Source organism: Gracilinanus agilis, chromosome 1 (genome assembly GCF_016433145.1).
Source record: "Gracilinanus agilis isolate LMUSP501 chromosome 1, AgileGrace, whole genome shotgun sequence".
Taxonomy (NCBI): Eukaryota; Metazoa; Chordata; class Mammalia; order Didelphimorphia; family Didelphidae; genus Gracilinanus; species Gracilinanus agilis.
The window spans coordinates 405136928-405157182 of record NC_058130.1 but is presented as its reverse complement, the minus strand read 5'-3'; the positions used below and the strand labels follow the sequence as shown (position 1 = coordinate 405157182).

The 20255-nt window shown below is 36.2% G+C and overlaps 1 protein-coding gene across 1 annotated transcript in view; it reads right to left on the bottom strand.

Moving 5' to 3' along the window:
* Positions 1-20255, bottom strand: part of SKOR2 (SKI family transcriptional corepressor 2) — a 56867-nt gene that overhangs the window by 12950 nt on the left and 23662 nt on the right. The window contains exons 6-7 of the mRNA XM_044657825.1: positions 19229-19294; positions 18752-18850 (exon numbers count right to left, since the gene is read on the bottom strand). Of these exons, the coding sequence (XP_044513760.1) occupies positions 18752-18850; positions 19229-19294 (165 nt within the window). The remainder of the gene's footprint in view (positions 1-18751; positions 18851-19228; positions 19295-20255) is intronic.

Sequence of the window (20255 nt, the reverse complement as noted above, 5' to 3'; positions counted from 1 at the left end):
TGACCTCATACAAATCCTAGGTAAGTCATTTGACCCTAATTGCTTGGCCCTTGCCACTCTTCTGTCTTAGAACTGATACTATGACAGACCAACTAAGACAGAACCAACAAGCTGAGTTGGATTAGGTGATGAAATGCCTCAGAACAACTTGTCTAGGTCTATAAAGACCCCTTGATGAATCAAGAAAAAATATTAAGGAAATGACTAAACATTACTCAGGACTGTATGCAGGAAAACCAGTATTTATTTGAATTATGGTCTTTGCCCAAAATTGGTATGCTGGCTACGTCACTGCTCCAAAGTACTTATGATTTCCTCTGGGAATGCTGATCTCAGCCTCTCTAAAAATCCCCCCTTTTTTTAAACCCTTGCTTTCACTTATGAGAAAGAAAACTAGCCACATTCAGAGGAAGAACTGTGGGAAGAGAAGCACAGAAGAAAAACAACTGCTTGAACACATAGGCTGATGGGGATATTATTGGAGATGTAGACACTAAACGATAACTCCAGTCCAACTATCAATAATATGGAATTAGGTCTTAATCAATGATACATGTAAAACCCAGTGGAATTGTTCATTGGCTAAGGGGGGATAAGGGGGATTGGGGGAGAGGGAAAGAACATGAAACATGTAACTAGGGGAAAATATTTAAAATAAAAATAAAAAATAAACCCTTGCTTTCTTTCTTAACTCTAGGATGGAAAGGCAAGAGCTAGGCTCATGGAATTAAATGACTTGCCCAGGATCCCACAGGAAGTGTATGAAGTCATATTTGAATCCAGGTCCTCCTGTCTCTAAAGCCTTGTTCTCTATCCACTGTGTCTTTTAGCGGCCTCTCCTCCAGATCCTAAAGAGATCGCTTCATGAGTTTCCCCAGCCAAAAAACTTCCTCATCTGTTGGTCAGTCTTCCTACAGGTAGCTTTTTTGGAAATAAATTAGGTAGGTTCTTGGTAGCAAACACACCACTAGGTCTCCATGCCAAGCCTTTTCAGATGGTAGGAATTGGTGGAATTTGCACTAGGCTAACACAGACTTGAGGAACCTAGGGGTCACCTCCATGATGAGGCTCCAGAGGGAAACTTTGAACCACACTAATGGTATCATTAGTAGAGGGGATCTACTGATTGGTGAGAAAATTCTCTAAGCCACTGCAGATTACTTGCTCTGAAAATTATAATCTAAGAGGGCTGTGGGAAGAAGGGTCACCCAATCAATTTGTGGAAGAAGTCAGACTTGAATTCAATTTCTGTTCCAGAAACCAGCTTACTATCCATCATGCCAGGCTGACTCTAAGTGGGAATTCAGTGGAGAAAAATATTATTGATGATAGAGAAGAACAGCAGTAAAGCAGAAGAGCATTAGAAATATTCAGTTCAATTAGACAAACATTAAGGGGCTTCCAATGTGCCCAGCACTGTGCTAAATACAGGGGAAACAAAGACACAAACGGAACAGTCCCTATCTGCAGGAGGATGGCATTCTACTGAAGGAGAGCAAGATACAGTGAGGAGAGTCATGTGGTACAAATGCAGGGAATTTGAAAAACTAAAATAAACCAAACTAAAAAGAACCTCATCAGAGATTCTAAAATAATTGACTGATTCTGCAACTCCCAAATCTACTGTCCCTTCAAATATATAATGGCAAAAAGTTGCCGGGTTCATCTTGCAGTTGGAGCCTTGGCATCCCTCAGTAGGACAATGCATTTTAAAGTCTGAAAAGGAACAGTACAGTGAAAAAAAAGGCAGACGATCTGGGCTCATGCTATATCTATGGCCTTCACCTGGCTGTTCTCACCACTACACATAGTTCTTCTGAGCTTTAGTCTTCATAACCTTCCAGAATTCTCTGATTTTCAAAAGGGGAGACCCATAATGAGGTGAATTTTTGCCTCTACAAGGGAGTAAAGTCACTAAATATCTGTCATCAGAATTTTAGCTTCTGGTGAAGAGGTAGCACCATTTCCAGATATTTGAAGGGTGCAAATCCCAGGTGGGTAAAAAAAAATCTGGGAAGAAATCCTCACAGCATTTTTGAATGGGAGTTATTTATGTAATCCAAACAAAGATATAAAGCAAAATCAGACTGTGGAGATGGAAAGTAAAAGCCCTCACAATTAAAGTTCAATGTTTGACCATGTCAAAGAAACAACCTGAAATTCAAGCATAGACCCACTATCTTAGGATTCTACCTAACTCTTTTTTTCTGCTTAACAGACCCTGGCTTCCCAGTGACTTTCACTTATGCCTTCTCAAATATCCTGGCTTATTGCTGTTGTTTTTGTATTACACCTATGCGGCAAGATCTGACAGGTAAAATATCCCTAACTCAAATCAAGCTGTTATTCCTGCAGTACTTTCCCATTGTTTTGTAAGCAGAAAGCTATAGGGGAGCCACTGAACTCTAAAACCCCTATTCCAGCCTTTAGCCTCTACTAGTCTAGATCATCATGAACCAGCTTCTTGAAGTGCCATTTTGATCATGACAATTTTAACTTCTCCTTAGAAGCCTGCAGTGGCTTCCAATGCTCTCTAAAAACAAATTGTAAAAATGAGATCGAGAATCTTTCAAGCTTTGGGTAAGGGAGAGAGGTGATGACAAAAGATGAAACATCATTTTGATGACATGGAATTGAAAAACTTTTATATGGACAAAATTAATGCAACCAGGAATAAGTTTAGAAGGGAAGAAGTTGACTAAAAGAAATACGTATGACTAAAAGCCATTTTCAATAAATAGATTGAATAATTAAAAGATCTGAACAAAGAGTTCTCAAAAGGAGAATTGCAAACTGTTAACCATACAAAAGAATGCTCTAATCATTCATCATAGGAGAACTCAGATAAAAATACCTCTCAGGTTTCACTTCAGACCCAGAAAACTGGCAAAGATGATAAAAGAAAGAAGAGTCAATATTGGAGGGATTGTGGAAAGATGGACATACTAATTAGCACTGTTGGTGAAGCTGAAAATTAGTCCAAATATTCTGGAAAGCAATTTGAACCTGTATGAAGAAAGGGACTAAAAATAGTGGAACTTTTAGCCTCGGGATTCTATTCCTAAGCATATATCCCAAAGAGCCCAATGACAAAAAGAAAAACTTGAAAAACACCAAAATATTTATAACCACACTTTTTGTGGTAGCAAAGAACTGGACTTAACAAGTTGTGGTACACGAAGGTAATGGAATACTATTGTGCTGTATGAAATGGTGACCATAATGAATAAACTAATATAGCCTGAAGTAAACAGAACTAGGCAAACAACATATATAGTAAATGATAAAGCATTTACTAAGATTTTTTTATATGCCAAGATGAGAGGGCACAAAAACAAAAGGGGCCACAATATCTGCCTATAAGGAGCTTACATTCTAATAGAGGGAGATAATACATCTGAGGGCTAGTGGCCTGTGAGATGTGTTTTGGTTTGGAAAGTTATGGCTGGTGACAAAAAAAAAGGGGGGGGGACAAAATTGACCCTACAACAACTACAACAATGGAAACCGCCACAACTAATAATTTAAAAAGAAGGCTGTATAATCATAAATACCAAGCTTGTAACTTAATGAGAGATATGAGAAGGTTCCCCTTTCTGCTTCTTTGCAGGTGAGGGACAACAGGTGTGGGATATTGGGTATAATGTCAGATTGTCTCAACATTTGTTAGTTTTGCTCAACAATTTTTTTCCTCTTCTTTTTCATTTTTTGTTATAAAATATGACTTTTTTGGAAAGGGAGGTTTTAGGGGTCTTAAGGCATTTTTCCAGTTAACCTCCCTCTACTCCAGCCATATCACCTTAAAATTCTCACTTGGGCATTCTGCTTTAACCAAGTTCAGCTGCTTATCATCTCCAGCACAACTCATTTGCTATTCCTTCTGACACTACCTTGCTATATTCTTCCAACCAGAATTTTTCCCCCTCTGCCCTATTAATCCATATCCTTTCCAATTTAGAAACACTGCTGACTTAATCAATATTTTTAGAGCACTTTGCTGATCTATCACTTCCTCCATGAAGTCTTCCCAGGTTAACCCTATATGGCTCTGATCAGTATCACCATTCTAGGAAACATTTTAGTGTTTCTAAGCCACCATGATTAATAACATGAAAGGCAGTGTGGCTTAGTGGATAGAATGCTGACTTCAGAAGCAAGAAGATTTTAATTCTGATCTAGCCTCCAATATACACCAGGTGTGTGACCCTGGGTGAATCACTTAATCTCTTAGATTCTCTAGGCAAGTCTTTTTTTTTTTTTTTAAACCTTACCTTTTGTCTTCTTCTTTTTGAAAAACAAAATAAAACCCTTATCTTCGGTCTTAGAATCAATACTGTGTATTGGTTCCAAGTCAGAAGAGCAGTTAGGGCTAGGTAATGGGAGTTAAGTGACTTGCCTAGGGTCACACAGCTAGGAAGTATCTGAGGCCAAATTGGAACCCAGCTCCTCCAGACCTGGTGCTCTATCCCTTGTTCCCCTAGGCAAGTCTTAACAAGAAGATGTCAGCTGGTAGAAAAAAAAGATTAGTGAGGACCTTTCCTCATTTAGGGGTTCTCTATGCCAATGAAATCACAAATTTTGACCATATCCATAAATATTTTTATACCTTATGTATGGTTTCTCTCCCTGATTAGATTTTAAGCTCCTTAAAGGCAATAATCACTTATTTGCCTTTCTAATTCCCAAATGCTTTGTATATTGATCTGTACAAGTATATGGTGTCCACCTTTGCCTACAGGAGACTTTGGCCTCCTTCTCAGAGAATTCACATGTTTCTTTTGGAGTTGCAGACTGTTGGCATTGAAAGAGACCTTAGAATTCATTTAGTGCAGCTTTCCTTTCATTTTACAAACAAGGAAACAATTTCATAGAGGTTAATGGACTTTCTCAAGCCATTCAGTGAATAGGGCAGCTAGGTGGCACAGTGACTAGAGCACTGGGCTTAGAATCTGAAAGACTCATTTTTATGAGTCCAAATCTGGCCTGAGATTCTTATTAGCTGAGTGTCCCTGGGCAAATCACCTAACCCTGTTTGCCTCAGTTCATCATCTATCAAATGAGCTGGAGAAGGAAATGGCAAACCAGTCCAGTATCTTTACCAAGAAAAATCCCCCAAGGGGTCACCAAGAGTCAGTAATGGTTTAAGTGACTGAACAACAAGTAGTCAACAAATATTTAAGTACCTATTATGTATCCTTAGGCACTGTGCCAAGACAAGATTGGAATTTAAGTCTTTTGACTCCAAATTCAGCACTCCTGATAGGTATGTGCAGAGCATTTCCTTAGGGTATTCATAAAGAGACTTTTGTATTTTATCTTTAATATTTATTGAATAAGCCTGACTATATAACTTCTGAAGTTCCTTTTAGCTCTAAATCTATGATCTTATGATTTTATGACATAAATATTATTCTTAATAAAATTAAACTAAAACTTAACTAAGCTTAATTTAAAAAAAATCTAAACTTCACTGATAAAATACAGACTTAAAAAGAGGGGACATAAAATAACATTTAAAAAAAAAAAGAGGGGAGGCAGCTGGGTGGTTCAGTAGATTGAGAGCCAGGCCCAGAGATGGGAGGTCCTGGGTTCACTTCCTAACTATGTGACCCTGGGCAAGTCACTTAACCCCCATTGCCTAGCCCTTACCACTCTTCTGCCTTAGAATCAATACACTATATTGATTCCAAGGCAGAAGGTAAGGGTTTAAAAAAGAAAAGAAAAGAAATTATAAGGTGTGCCTGGGCATACTCAGTATGTATCAGCATACTTATATTGTGTCAGCTACATTATGGTTTTGCAGAGTGATTTTTATATAGTAGATATTCAGGTATTTGTTGAATTGAACTGAATTCTAAAAGGCTCAGCACTCATTTCATACTCACGCAGAAAACAAAGCAATACTTGCTTCCATCCTACTCTTCTCTTTTACTTCCAACCTTAGACTTGATGCCTCTACTTTTTGCTACGAGCTTTTTCTTTGACTTTGCCACAATCCAACATCTACCCCCTCCATTTCATAAAGATGACTCATTCTAAGAACCAATGACTTCTTCCTGGCTAAAGGGAAGAGTCACTTGAGAAGCCTTTAGTTTTTCACAACCTCAATTATGCTCTCCGTTCCGTACTTCTCAGAACTTAGTTCTAAGATACTTCGTTCTGTTAACTAATTCAGTTTTTTCCCTGGAGTGCTAATGTGAGGGGATTCCCAGTACTCAGTGCAGAGGTCCTGGATATTTCCTCTTTATAAGGGGATTCATTTCCAGCAGAGATACTGAGCAAATCCACTAAAGATTCTAAATCTTATGGGGTCAAAGGTTTTGGAAAGCCTGTGCTTCAGGGGACTTAGAGATTGGGAGATGAATTCTTGTTTCACATATGGGCATCTGCTATATATGCCTCCTCCACTTCTCTTCCCCCTGCTGCCATCTTGAGATGATACTATGGATCTATGCTTAAAAACCAGCAAGGCTGGAAGCCAGAAGCAGTAGTGGGCCTGAACTAAAAGGGCTCATTTCCCTCAGAGATCTTAAGCAGATCTGTCAGGTAAAATGGAATACCTGGTATTAAATGTCCCAGATAAGTAGTCAAAAACCCCTTGTAGCCATAACCTCTTTATCTACACTTGTGCTGCTCCATGTTTAGAGTGATAAGCTGTAAGAACTGAGGATGCCACTCCCACTCTTCCCCAAAGGTACTCAATCATCACAGAGCCCTCACAGGTGAGGGCTTGAATCAACTGGCTCTTCCACCATCTCATATCTGGAGAGCTTCCATCCCTCCTTTCATTATCTCAGTGATACACAATTGTTATCTGCTAAAGTAAAAATTCCTTCTCTGATATCTCTCCACAGATTCTCACTCCTAACTACATCCTTCTCTGCCTGCACTCCCCCCTCTCCTTCATATCTTCCTCTGAACTCCAGTTCCATTATGTCCTTTGACTTATATCCTATTCTCTTAAAAATTATTGAAACCTTTTATATTATCACCTACATTTCCTAATATATCTTAATCTCTTCCCCTCTTATAATAAAGAATTATAAAAAGGAAAATTAGTTCAGGAAAATTAACCAACCAGGGCAGCTAGGTGATAGACCTGGATTCAGGAGGACCTGAACAGTATAAAAAATTATCCACCAGTATATGCAATATTCCATACAAATAGTTCCCCACCTTTGAAAAAAATCAGGAGGCTGAAGTACCAACTCATATTAATTCCTTGGTCCATATTTTGCCATAACCATTTCACAGCATGCAGTTTCAAATGTTTTATTGTTTTCTTTCTAGCTAAACTGTTGTAATCTCTGTGTACAATATTTTCCTGGATATGGTTACTTCACTTTGCATCAGTTCATATATCTTTCCATGCTTCTCTGTATTCATTACATTATTTCTTGCAGCACAGTAATACTCCATTGAGCTTTTACTCCCCTCATTGAATTTTGAAGTATAATTTGATCAACTAATCCCCAGGCAAAGAGCATCTACTTTGCTTTCAGTTCTTAGCTACTCCAAAATGTGCTGTTATAAATATTTTAGTGTATGTAGAACTTTGATTTTATTATTGAGCTCCCGGGATATATAGTTTGAAATATATGGATAGTAGTGGAATCTCTGAATTAGGGGAATGGACATTTTAGGGATGTCTTTCCATCCTCTTAACAAACTCTACTTTATCTTAGATCTCTTAGTCTCACACTCTTCTGCTATTCACAGAAACTTTGCCCTCTCTATAAGAAACTATCCATGACTACTTTCTCTATTGTTCATTGATCCTTCTTTCATGCTTTTGGGTACATTGGGGCATGAAGAGGAGTTAATCTATCTGTGACCCACTTGTCACAAGTCACAACCTCTCTTTTGAGGTTAATTCCATTCATCTAGATAACCTTGTTGAAAGCCTTTTGACAATAATCTACTAGTCTTTAAGTTGCTCTCCCTGCTTTCTCTAGGGATTCAGTTTTTGATTTACAGTCTTCTACATCCAAACTGGTTACATATTTAGGGATTTCTGTATACATATTGATATCCCCTTCAAAAACTCTGGTTTACCATCCTTTAATTTCCACGACCTGTATTTTGACTTCCCTTCAGGTATCCACCTGAGTGAATGGTCATGGCTGGAAAAATAGCTCAGTATAGTGGGAAAGAACACTGAACTTGAAGCTGTACAAGTCCTGGGTTGAATCTCATCTAGCTATTAATTGTGTGACTATGGGCAAATAGTCTAATCTTGTTTGGCGAACTTTGTTCTCTGTGCCAGAGTACCGGAGGGGGCTGCTCTCTTCCCCTTCTCCATGTGTACCTGAGGACATTTCTCACATCTCCAGCCTCTTTGCCCAGCAGCCCAATGTCTTCTCTCCCCTGTCTGGGGTAAAGCAGGGGAGGCTCATATGCAGCATGAGGGTTGCAGTTTGGGCACTTGGTCTCTAAAAAGTTTACCATCACTGGCCTAATCTCTCTGAAACTCAGTGTTCTCACCTGTAAAATGTCAATAGTAATACCTATAGTATTTATATATATTTAGTATATATATATAACACTATAGTATAACAACTAGGGTTGTTATAAGGAAAGAATTAAATGGTGTATGTAAAGACCTTTGCCCACTTAAAAACTTTATATGATTGGGGTGGCTAGGTGGCTTAAGGGATAGAGAACCAGGCCTAGAGACGGTAGGTTCTGGGTTCAAATCTGACTTCAGACATTTCCTAGCTTTGTGACCCTGGGAAAGTCACTTAATCCTGCCCTTATGCCTTGAAACTGATACTTAATATTGATTCTAAGATAGAAGGTAAGGGTTATAAAATACAATTAAAATCACTTTAAAAAAGTTTTATATTGGGGGACCTTTCCTTCTGGATACTCTATCTTGGGACTTATACTGAATTTTTCTGTTCTTGTCCTGTCTCATCATTCCTTCTTAGAGTCCTTTGCTGGATAATCATTTATCTCTTACCCCTAAGAGTGGGGGACATTGCCCCCCCCAGGATTTCCACCATATTGCTTCTCTTAACTGAGTGGTATCTCTGAGTGGTCTCATAGAGTCGCCTAGTTTTTATTTTTATCACGCAAAATTATGTCACTCTTGAACTCTGGTCCTATATTGACAATTGCAGCTAGACGTATCTACTTATACATCCCAATCACCATCTCAATACAATATACCTCAGAAGAACTCATCATCTCCACTTACAAACCACCCACCTTCCAAACTTCCTTATTTCTTTTGAGGACACTAGCACCTTTCTAATGATTAAGATTTATAACTTTGGGATCATCCTTGATTCTTCTTTCTTATTTTTCATATTTAATCATTTGCCAAATCTTTATAGTTCTTTGTTTAAATTCTCATGGCTAGTATAGATAATTTAAGGAGAGATTAATTTAAGAATTATTGGACTACCTGAAAGACACAAAGAAAGAGCCCAGCCATTATTTTTCAAGAAACTGTCAAAGAAAATTGCCCCAATATCTTAGATTCAGAGGACAAAACAGAAATTGAAAGACTCTACCAATCACTTCCTGAAAAAAAATCCCCAAATGAAAACCCCCAAGAATGTTATAGCTAACTTCCATAACTCCCAGGTCAAAGAGAAATTACTTTAAGCAGCCAGAAAGAAATTGTTCAAATATTGTGGAACCACAGACAAGATCACACAAGATTTAGCAGCTTCTACTTAAAGGAGGCAAAAGAGCAAAAATAATCTATTTAGTATAACTGAGGGTAATTCTTCAGGAGAAAAAAATAGATATTTAATGAAATGGAGGACTTTCAAGTATTTCTGATGAAAAGCCAGACCTGAGTAGAAAATCTGACATTCAAGCATAAGACTCAAGAGAAACATAAAAGGGAAAGCATGTAAGACTCATCATAAGGGTTTCAATAAAGTTAAACTGTTTATATTCCTTTATGTGAGGGTGATAACATGTAACTTCTAAGAAATTTATCAATATTAAGGCAGTTGAATGAATGTGTCATTTATGTTAAAATGATCTCCCCCAGAAAGTGAAGAGGTGAGAAAGAGGGATGCAGTGGGAGGAGAAGGGAGATGTAGAATGGTTATAATTTTCTCAAATAAAAGAAATGTACAAGGAAGAGCTTTCACAGTGGAGCAGGAAATGAGAAGCAGCAGGTAATGCTTGAATCCCATTTTCATCAGAAATAGTTCAAAGAGTAAAGAATACACGCACACGCACACTTAGTTCTATATAGAAATAGAAATTATTCAATAGGGAAACAGGAAGGGAAAAGGAGAAGAGAAAGGGCAGATGGTAAAAGGATGGAAAGATCTAGGGAGGCAGTGGTCAGAAGCAAAACAGATGTCTTGAGGAGGGCCAGTATGAAAAGAGAGAAGAAACAGAAGAAAATGAAATGGAGAGAAATACACAGTAACCATAACTGTGAACATGTTTGGGATACGCTCACCCATTAAATTGAACTGGATAATGGAATGGATTTGAAACCAGAATCTAAAATATGTTGTTTAAAGAACATATTTGAAACAGAAAGACACATACAGAGTCAAAATAAAGGGCCAGAGCAGAATCTAATATGCTTCAGCTGAATTAAAAAAAAAAGGCAAGGGTAGCAATCATGATCTCAGAAAAAGCAAAAGCAAAAAGAGATCTAATTAAAAGGGACGATCAGGGAAACTACAGTTTGCTAAAAGGTACCACAGACAATGAAGTAATAACAAAAATTCTACAGCATTTCTCTGACAAGGGTCTTATTTCTCAAATATATACTGAGCATAGAACTGACTCAAATTTATGAAAATAAGAGCCCTTCTCCCATTGATAAATGGTCAAATTATATGAACAGGCAATTTTCAGAATAAGAAATCAAAGCTATCTATAGTCATATGACAAAGTGCTATAAATTGTTATTGATTTAGAAAAGATAAATTAACCCAACTGAGATACCACCTTACACCTATTAGAAATGACAAATTCTGGAGGGGATGAAGGAAAAATAGGTAAATTAATGAATGGTTGACAGAACAGTAAACTGGTATAATCATTCTGAGAACAATTTGGAACTAAGTCCAAAGGATTATAAAACTGTCACATATCCTTTGACCCAACACTACCACTATTAGATCTGTATTCCAAAGAGATCAAAGAAAAAAGAAAAGAGCCCATATGTACAAAAATTATTTAGAGCAGCTCTTTTGATAATGTCCAGAATTTGGAAATTGAGGGGATACTCATCATTTGGGGAATGGTTGAACAAGTTGTGGTACATAGTTATGATATACTGTTGTCCTGTGGAAAATGATGAGGGGAGATAGTTTCAGAAAAACATGGCAAGGCGTATATGAACTTGTGCAAAGTGAAGCGAGAATCACTGTGAGATCATTGTGTATAAAGATAGCAATGTTGTAATGATTATCAACTGTGAAAGACTTGACTACTCTGATCAATATAATGACCTAAGACTATTATAAAGGAATTGAAAAAATATAATCTACTCCAGAGAGAGAGGTGATGAACTCTGAGTGCAAACTAAATTATAATTCTCTCACTTTATTTTTGAACTATGACTAAAATGGAAATATATTTTGCATGATTTCACATGTATAATTGATATCATATTGCTTGCCTTCCCAGAGCATGGGGGTGGGTGGATGGGAGGAAGGAAGAGAACTTGGAACTCAAAATTTGAAAAGAAAGTAATGGTAAAAACAAATGCAGAAATATATTAAATAAAAGAAATGACAAGTAGTATGGTTTCAGAAAAACCTGAGAAGACAAACATGAACCAATATAAAATGAAGTGAGAACTAGGATAATACTGTATGCAATAACAACAATATTTTACAATGATCAACTGTGAATGATTTAGCTATTCTGATCAATATAATGATCTAAGACAATTTTGAAGGACTTAATGATGAAAAATACTATCCACCTTCAGAGAAAGAACTGATGAAATCTGAATACAGATCAAAGCATACTTTAAAAAAACTTTCTTTAGTTTCCTTTTTTTGGGTCTGTATTTTCTTTTGTTAACATGGATAATATAGAAATGTTTTGCATAGCTTCACATGTAAAGCCTTATATCCAATTGATTGCCATCTCAAAGAAAAGGAAGGAGAGGGAGGGAGCAAATTTGGAACTAAAGATTAAAAAAAAAGAATGTTAAAATGTTTTTTACATAGAATTGAGGAATACTTAATGAGTTAAATAAAAATATGTTGGGGGGAAAAGGTATCTCTGACATTTGCCCATTAAATTGATAAAAACGATAAAAAGGGATATAATCAATGCTGGAGAGGCTGTGGGAAGATAAGTATAGTAATATATTATTTGTAAAAATGGGACCTGATCAAATTATTTTGAAAACAATTTAGAATATTATGTCAGAAAAGTCATTGAGCTATTCATAACCTTGGATATAACAATCTCTCTACTTGGCATGTAGCCTAAGGAAGCCAAAGATACCAAGAAGCATCTCAGATGTGACGAAATATTCATAGCAACACTTTTTGTGCTAGAAAAAAATTAGGTACTAAGTGGACTTCTTTCAATGGTTGGATAAGTTGTGGTAAATTACCAGAACGCAATACCAGTGGGTTATAAGAAATGATAAAAATAAGCACTCAAAGAAATGTGGCAAGACTTGCATGAACTGATACAGAGAAAAGAAATCAGATCCAGGAGAACAATAAAAACAACTACAATGTAGATGAAAATAACTGATTGACAACTTATAGCTGATTAAGTGCATTCGCTAATATTGGTCTTGGAGGATTGATGATAAAACACTTTCTCTTGTTTTCAACAGATAATTTAAGTGAAATTGATGAATATTTACAAAAATGTAAATTGTCCTGATTAACAGAAGAAGAAATAAAATACTTAAAAACAACTCCATCTTAGAAAAAGAAATTGAATGAATCATCAGTGACCTCTCCAAGAAAAAAATCCCCAGAGCCAGATAGATTCACAAGTGAATTCTACTAAACATTTAAAGAACAATTAACCTCAGTGACATATAAACTATTTGGAAAAATAGGTGAAAGAATCCTACCAAATTCCTTTTATGACACGATATGGTGCTGATACTTAAGCTAGGAAGAGTAAAAACAGAGAAAGGAAACTATAGACCAATTTCCCTAATGAATATTGATGAAAAATCAATCTGAATAAATTTTGAATAAAATGCTAGTAAGGAGATTACAGCAATATATGCCACAAGGATAATTCACTATGTATGCCTAGGTAGGATTTTTAACAGGATTGCAGGGCTGATTCAATATTAGGAAAACCATCAGCATAATTGACCACATCAATAACAAAACTAACAGAAATCACATAATTATATCAATAGATGTAGAAAAAACTTTTGATAAAAATTTTATTCTGAGAAAAAGTCTATTGGCTATCAAAGTTGTCCATGACACAAAAAGGTAAGAACTTCTGCAACAGAATTGGCACACATTTCCTTAAGATTATAATATCCTAAATGGGAAGATGAGACTTAGAAAATATCCTATAATGATAGCATATCATTCCACTTATGTAGCCATCCACCAGGAAATAAGAATCTATACCTTCTGTCCTGATACTGCCCCCCTTTTCCCCACTAGAAACAATGATCCTCAAGACAGGACCTCGAGAGGGCTTTTGCCTCTTACCTGACCCTTTCTCCTCCATCTATCATGCTTCATATTCCATCCAATAATAAAACAGCGTCTTGCTGGGCATCTTGGCATCTTCCCTGATGCTACGATGTTAGCATCCTTTCAACCCCTATTCCTCCTTCCCCCATGACTTCCATTGTTCCCCTCTTGCTCTGGGAATAGTAATAAAATAAAAACTACTGATGTACTGCAAAGAGTATGAGAGCTAGCTAGATAGCAAAGTGGATAGTGTAGAGCCTGGAATGAGGAAGACTTGAGTTCAGATTTGGCCACAGACACTTACTTGGCTATGTCTGAGGCAACCTTTGTTTGCCTAAATTTTCTCAACTGCAAAATGAAGGTAATAATGGCAGGAACTGTCTCTATTTGATTTATGTTATAGTTCTCATCTCGTTTCTTTATACATGTGGACATTTAATAAATATTGATGATGTATACACTCAGTTGGGTATAGAAGTCTAGGTTACTATATAGAGAAGTAGGAAGGGAAAGGAGTAAAAGAAGTGGGGTTGATGGAAGGGAGAACTGATTGGGGAAGGCAGTGGTCAGAAGCAAAACACTTTTGAGGAGGTAAAGGATAAAAGGACACAGAAAAAAGGATAGAGAAAAGGTAGGATGGAGGAAAACACATAATTAGTAATCATAATTGAATGTGAACAGGATGAACATAAAATGAAAAGTTGAGAGCAGAATGGATTACATTATTTAGACATAAAAGGTGATACCATAAGCAAATCAGTGAACAAAATAGGGAGTTTGCTGTCAGATCTATGGACAAGGGAAGAATTTATGATCGAACAAGAGCTAGAACATTGTCTAATATGACAGAAAAGGAAAATGACAAATACTAAAGGGGGTGTGGGAAAATTGGGACACTAATGCACTATTGGTGGAGCTGTGAACTGATCTAACCATTCTGGAGAGGAATTTGGAACTATGTCCACAGGACTATAAAACTTTGCATATGCTCTTTGATTCACCAATACCACTACTTGGTCTGTATTTCAAAGTGACAAAAAAAGGAAAAGGACCCATATAAGTACAAAAGTATTTATAGCAATTCTTTTTGTGGAGGTAAAGAACTAGAAATTGAGGTTGTCCTTCAATTAAGGAATGGTGAAACAAGTTGTGTATAATTGTGGTGGAATGCTATTGCATTATAAGAAATGATGAGCAGAATGCTTCCAGAAAAACTTAGATTTACATGAACTAATGAAAAGTAAAGCAAGCAGGACCAGGAGAACATTATACAAAATAATAGTAATATTGTATGATGATCAGTAGTGAATGAGATAGCTATCTCAACTATGCCATGATCTAAGAAAATCTGAAGGATTTATGATGAAAAATGCCATCCACCTCCAGAGAAAGAACTGATAGAATCTGAAAGCAGATTGAAGTATACTTAAAAAAACTTTATTTTTCCTTTTGGTCTGTGTTTTCTTTTACAACATGACTAACATAGAAATATGTTTTGTATGACTGTATATGTATAACCCAAATCCAAATGCTTGCCTTCTTAATGAGAGGGGTGGGGAAGGGGGAGGGAATTTGTAACTCAAAATGTAAAAAAAGAATGTAAGAAATTTGTCTTCACATTCAGTTAGAGAATAATTAAAATATTTTAGATAAATATTGATAATGATATAAGGAATATTAGCTTGTGAAATTGTTTCTCTAATGGTCCCACTTACACACGTAGCCTGGAAGATGGGCTCTTGGTTTCCAGCCTCTCCCTCTATTTTATCCAAGCTAGTCTCTTTCAAATCCTTCATATCATGCTTTGAAGCATTCATGATCTCATCTCTCTTGAGCTTTTCCCTCTAATTCTAATCCCAACTCACAGTCCATCTGAAGCTCCAGCCTGAGTTATATCGGTGCACTAACTTAATAGGCTCTCTGCCCAAGAGCATGTCATCATCTGGACAATGCTTTTCATCTATTTCTGCTTTTCTGACCTGGAGGGCTAGGCCAATATCATAAAATAACACAATATTAAAATATTAGGCTGGGGAGGGATCTTAGAGATTTGTGGGAGTGTGTGTGTGGTGGTTCCTAATTATGTATTTGCTTATGCAGTTCTTCCTGGAATGACCTCGACTTTATTCCTTTCTTTAGGACTGCCATGGCTTAAGGCACCTTTGGAAAGAGTTTCCTGATTTATTCCCAACCCACATCAACTCTGCACTGTTCTCTGGAGATCCTATTTACAACTAAATACCTGTGTCCATGCATTAGCTTTGTTTTCTAAGTATTTCATATATGCACATGTTCATTCATTCATCTGTCCATTCAGTAAATATTTTTAAAATGCCTACTATGTGGAAGGCACAAAATATGACTTAGCTTCCCAAAAGGACTGCAAAATCTAGGAACAAGATAATTTCTTTTGAATCTGCCATAGTGCCTCATTCAATACTATTGTGCCATAGCATGTACCTAACACTTATTTGTGGACTAAAGGTAGCAGGAATGCACACATAAAAAGCCAAACAACAACAATAAAACTGAATATTGCTTAACATCATAAGAAAACAATCTAATGGCCTGAGAAACCATATTGGTAGATTCCTAGAAACATTAGCATTCAACTATTGCTTAGAAAAACAAAACAGGTATTGAAATGTATGTTGCAACAGGGTAAATGTCAAATACTTTAACAATATCTGCTACTGGTTTATTCACAGAATTCCCTAAATGCTAATACTGACACCTTCTTTGATTATCTTTTTGTTTGGAGTTAATGAAGAAGATGGCCATTGACCTGCTGAACAAAGGCTCCTGTGCTTTCTGTTCTGGGCTAATTTAGCCACATTTTAGATTCTATCTCAGCTTTATTTAAATTTTATGTTAATTTATCCTTCCCTAAAGCCATATATGTATCTGTGTATGTGTATATATATGAATGTATACATAATAAATAAGTCTAGGTTGATATTTTCCCCACTATTTCTTTTCCCCAAAGATTCACTTGTTTCTTCTTCTTTGCTTTAATAGATGTATATCTAAGTGATCATACACACACACACATACACACACATATGTATGTATGTATATAATACAGCCCCAGTTTGGGACCCATCCTTCTCCTACACCTTGATCTCTGATCCGCTTAGCCTAAAAACATCTTCTACCCTAGAAAATCCTCATATGAAATTGCTGAAAGTTCAGGAGCTCTGGACCCACCTCCTGAAAGCAACCTCTCAGCTCACTGTGGATGGTCTCTAGAGAACCAATGCACATGCATTTTAACTTTAATGGCTTTGATTCTGTGTCCACTGTTCATTAAACCTTTGCTTATACTGTTGTTCCTGGAATGCCACCTCCTACTAAAACCTCTCACGAGGATTCTTTTATGTTTTCTTGCTTCCCGTATGGGTTATTTATTTATTTTAACTCAGTTTGGTTTTCCCCTTATGCTATTTCATTTGAGTAAATCTAAATCTGTCAGACAGCCTTATGGCCCCTCACCTTCTGTTAAAGAGCACATAATACATATTTGCTATTTTAATCAGGGGTAAAATTGACTGCTCTTTTGTGGTGTGTCTAAACCACATATAATTCAAGCTTGGGTACATACATGCCACTTCCTTGGTCAGTGGAATATGATGTAGATGAAAAAAGAATGCATTTTATGTGGTTTAATTGGAGTGTTAATGTACATGACGATGACAGAGTATTCATTTTAGAGCAGATCAAAAGAATAAATGATAGGCTAGAACTGAAACTGGCAGGTGTTGTTATACAATTTTCTTTTTTTTTCTTTTCCTTTTTCTAAACAATATTATCTTGCAAATACTTTGCATTGTCCAAGTTAATAGGGAAAATCAAGTTGAAAAGTTACCAATTGTTTAATTCCTCAGAATAAACAACAAAAATAAGCAACACTTGATTATTTAACAAATAAAATAAACTGTGCCAATATTGATTTCATGGGGAAATGGGTAGACATTAGTGAGGGGTCAAAAGACATTGATCTCACTGTATGCAGGGGTCCAGAATAGAAAAACGATACTAAGCAGTTTTGACAACTGTGATATCAACATCTCCTCTTATAGGGATAACTTACTGATTCTTATTTGACTTTAAATGACAGGCTAATTCAATGTCATTGAACTTTTTTTTTCTGATCCAATTTAAGAAATCTATTTAGTCTAAGCTTTCTTCGAAAAATATTTTTGCTTCATGGTATAGAAATCTGGCCTAAGTCAGCAGACCTACCTAAAGTCAAGTCCTAGTTATATCAATACATAGCTTTGTGACTTTGGGCAAATCCTAGCCCTCATTCACCTTCAAGAGCAACTGGTTATCCTGCTTTCTTCTCTTTAGATCAATTTATCTATATCACTATACGCTCTGATTGACTCTTGAGCTCCATCTATCATCCTCTAACACCCTAGTCATTGGAATTACCAAACCATATTTCTCATCCCGGAACCAAAAAAAGGAAATGATGGCCCAAGGAGCTTCTTTTGGTTTTCCTTCCCTTTCTTGTTTTTCTTCACTATTAAGTTATTTTGTCTCTCCCTTTTACTCAGGCTCTGGTAGGGTTCAGTGGATAGTGTGTTATTCAGTTATGGTGAAGTTGGCATGGTTCCAGACTGAAGCAAGCCTTGTAGCTGCAATTTAAACGATACTCAAGATCTAGCGCCTTTATAGTTGGAGAGTCAGAGGTATCATGACTCCTGAAAAGCTCTTATCTGGGTGACAGTTCACTGCTCTACTTGGATGGGATTCCCAACTCTGGCTTTGTGATACTCCACAATGATCAAAGTCTTTCAAGGGGGTAGGAGGAAGGTTGATCATCGAATTCTAAAAAACAAAACAACACAAAAAGACCTAATCTCAAATGACTACAAATTTAAATATGAATATGTGCTATGACATATCTGTGAGCAAATCAGGCCTGTCTAATCCGAGCATGAGTGGTATGCCAAGGTTGCCTAAGAAGCTGATGATAACGTGCGGATTTGGACCCCAGGGATTCTGATTCCAAGTCTGGCATGGTTTCTGCTTTGCCATGCAGACTCTATAGAAATTTTATCTATGGAATATTAGGGAAATATCATGAAAACAATAAAGTAAAAATGATTTCTTACTGAACACTGGAAAAGATGCATTTCCTTTTAACACTTGGAATTCTTGTTCTAGTCGCCTCCGTAAGTCTATTTGTTCAAACAAAACCTTCTGAAGTTCTTCTAATAAAGAAAAAAGAAGAGTCATTTTACTAATCTTTACAAATAACCCTCCAGAGAACTGTTCTATATGGCAATTTATTATTATAAGACAAAATATTTTACCAGTTTAAAAAGTGTTGCATAGACACAGGATGGATTTTGTGCAGAAATCCATGAATATAAATCAATGTAATATATTATTTTAAAGTATTATATTACAGTGTCATGTATTGATTGATATGTATGCATTAATCTCAATTATATCCACCCAATGGTCCATATATTATTCATATGTTGCTTGTCAAGTTTAAAATATGGCGTAGAACAAAAATATCCTCTTATTATCTCCATAGTCTTTTAAAACTAGGAAGTTTTATGGAATTAAAACTTTATTTTTACCTTTTCCCATATTTTCTACATCCTTTTTGAGTGAATGTGGTGAATTGGTTTCTTGTGTGTGTTCACCTTAATAAAAGGAAAAAAAATTATTGAAAACAAATTACTTTCTGATAGTTTTGTTTTTCATTCTTTTGAAAGTCTTTTAAAAAAGGCTTAACAGAAGTGTTGGATTAGAAATATTCAGGGTCAAATGTTGTCCTCATTTACATGTACAATTTTTTTCATCTGAAACAATTAGGAACAAGAAGAGAATGAGGACAGATTTAAGCCTTTGAATGACAGCTGAGTGATGTGAAATTCTTGACTTTACCCTTTATTCACAGTCTTATTAAAAAGCTTAGTTATTCTTTTGGCTGGTTAAATCTGAGGGTCAGAGACGGAGTAAAAACCAGATCATGACTTGAAAAATCACAATGATTTATTTTCTGGAGATTTGATAAAAAAAACTTTTCAAAAAGCCTCTTGGCAGAAATATAATCAAAATTCTCTATCCAGATCTATGGGTATGCAGAATTGGGTCTGAGTATGTTGGTGCAGGAACACCAGCCCATGCTCTATGCATGCCTATGCTCATAATAATAACAGTTGACATATTATGGCACCTTAAGGTTTTTAAAGTGCTATAAATATATGATTTCATTTGCATATTATTATATGAATACTAAGCCCTACAGCAAAAAAAAGAGATTATAATACAGTAGAACTATTTGACAAAGAAAGGGCTAACTGGGCAAAAATTTCCTTTTCCTTTGATCTAGCCAACCCTTGGATGCTGAGAAAAAAGGTAAGAGGAGACACTTCACATGTGATTGGGAGAGAACTTTTAAAACTGGAAGTTTTCCCCACGTGATAGTGTTATTGGAAAAAAACAAAACAAAAGAAACTGATTAGATCATCAAATGGGTATTATATATTTTAACTGCTTGTCCACAGCCACTTGATTGTTTATCTTTGACTAAAACCCCACTCTAAAACATAAAACTATGTACTATACAGACAAAAGATAGATTATACTTGTATTTACTTT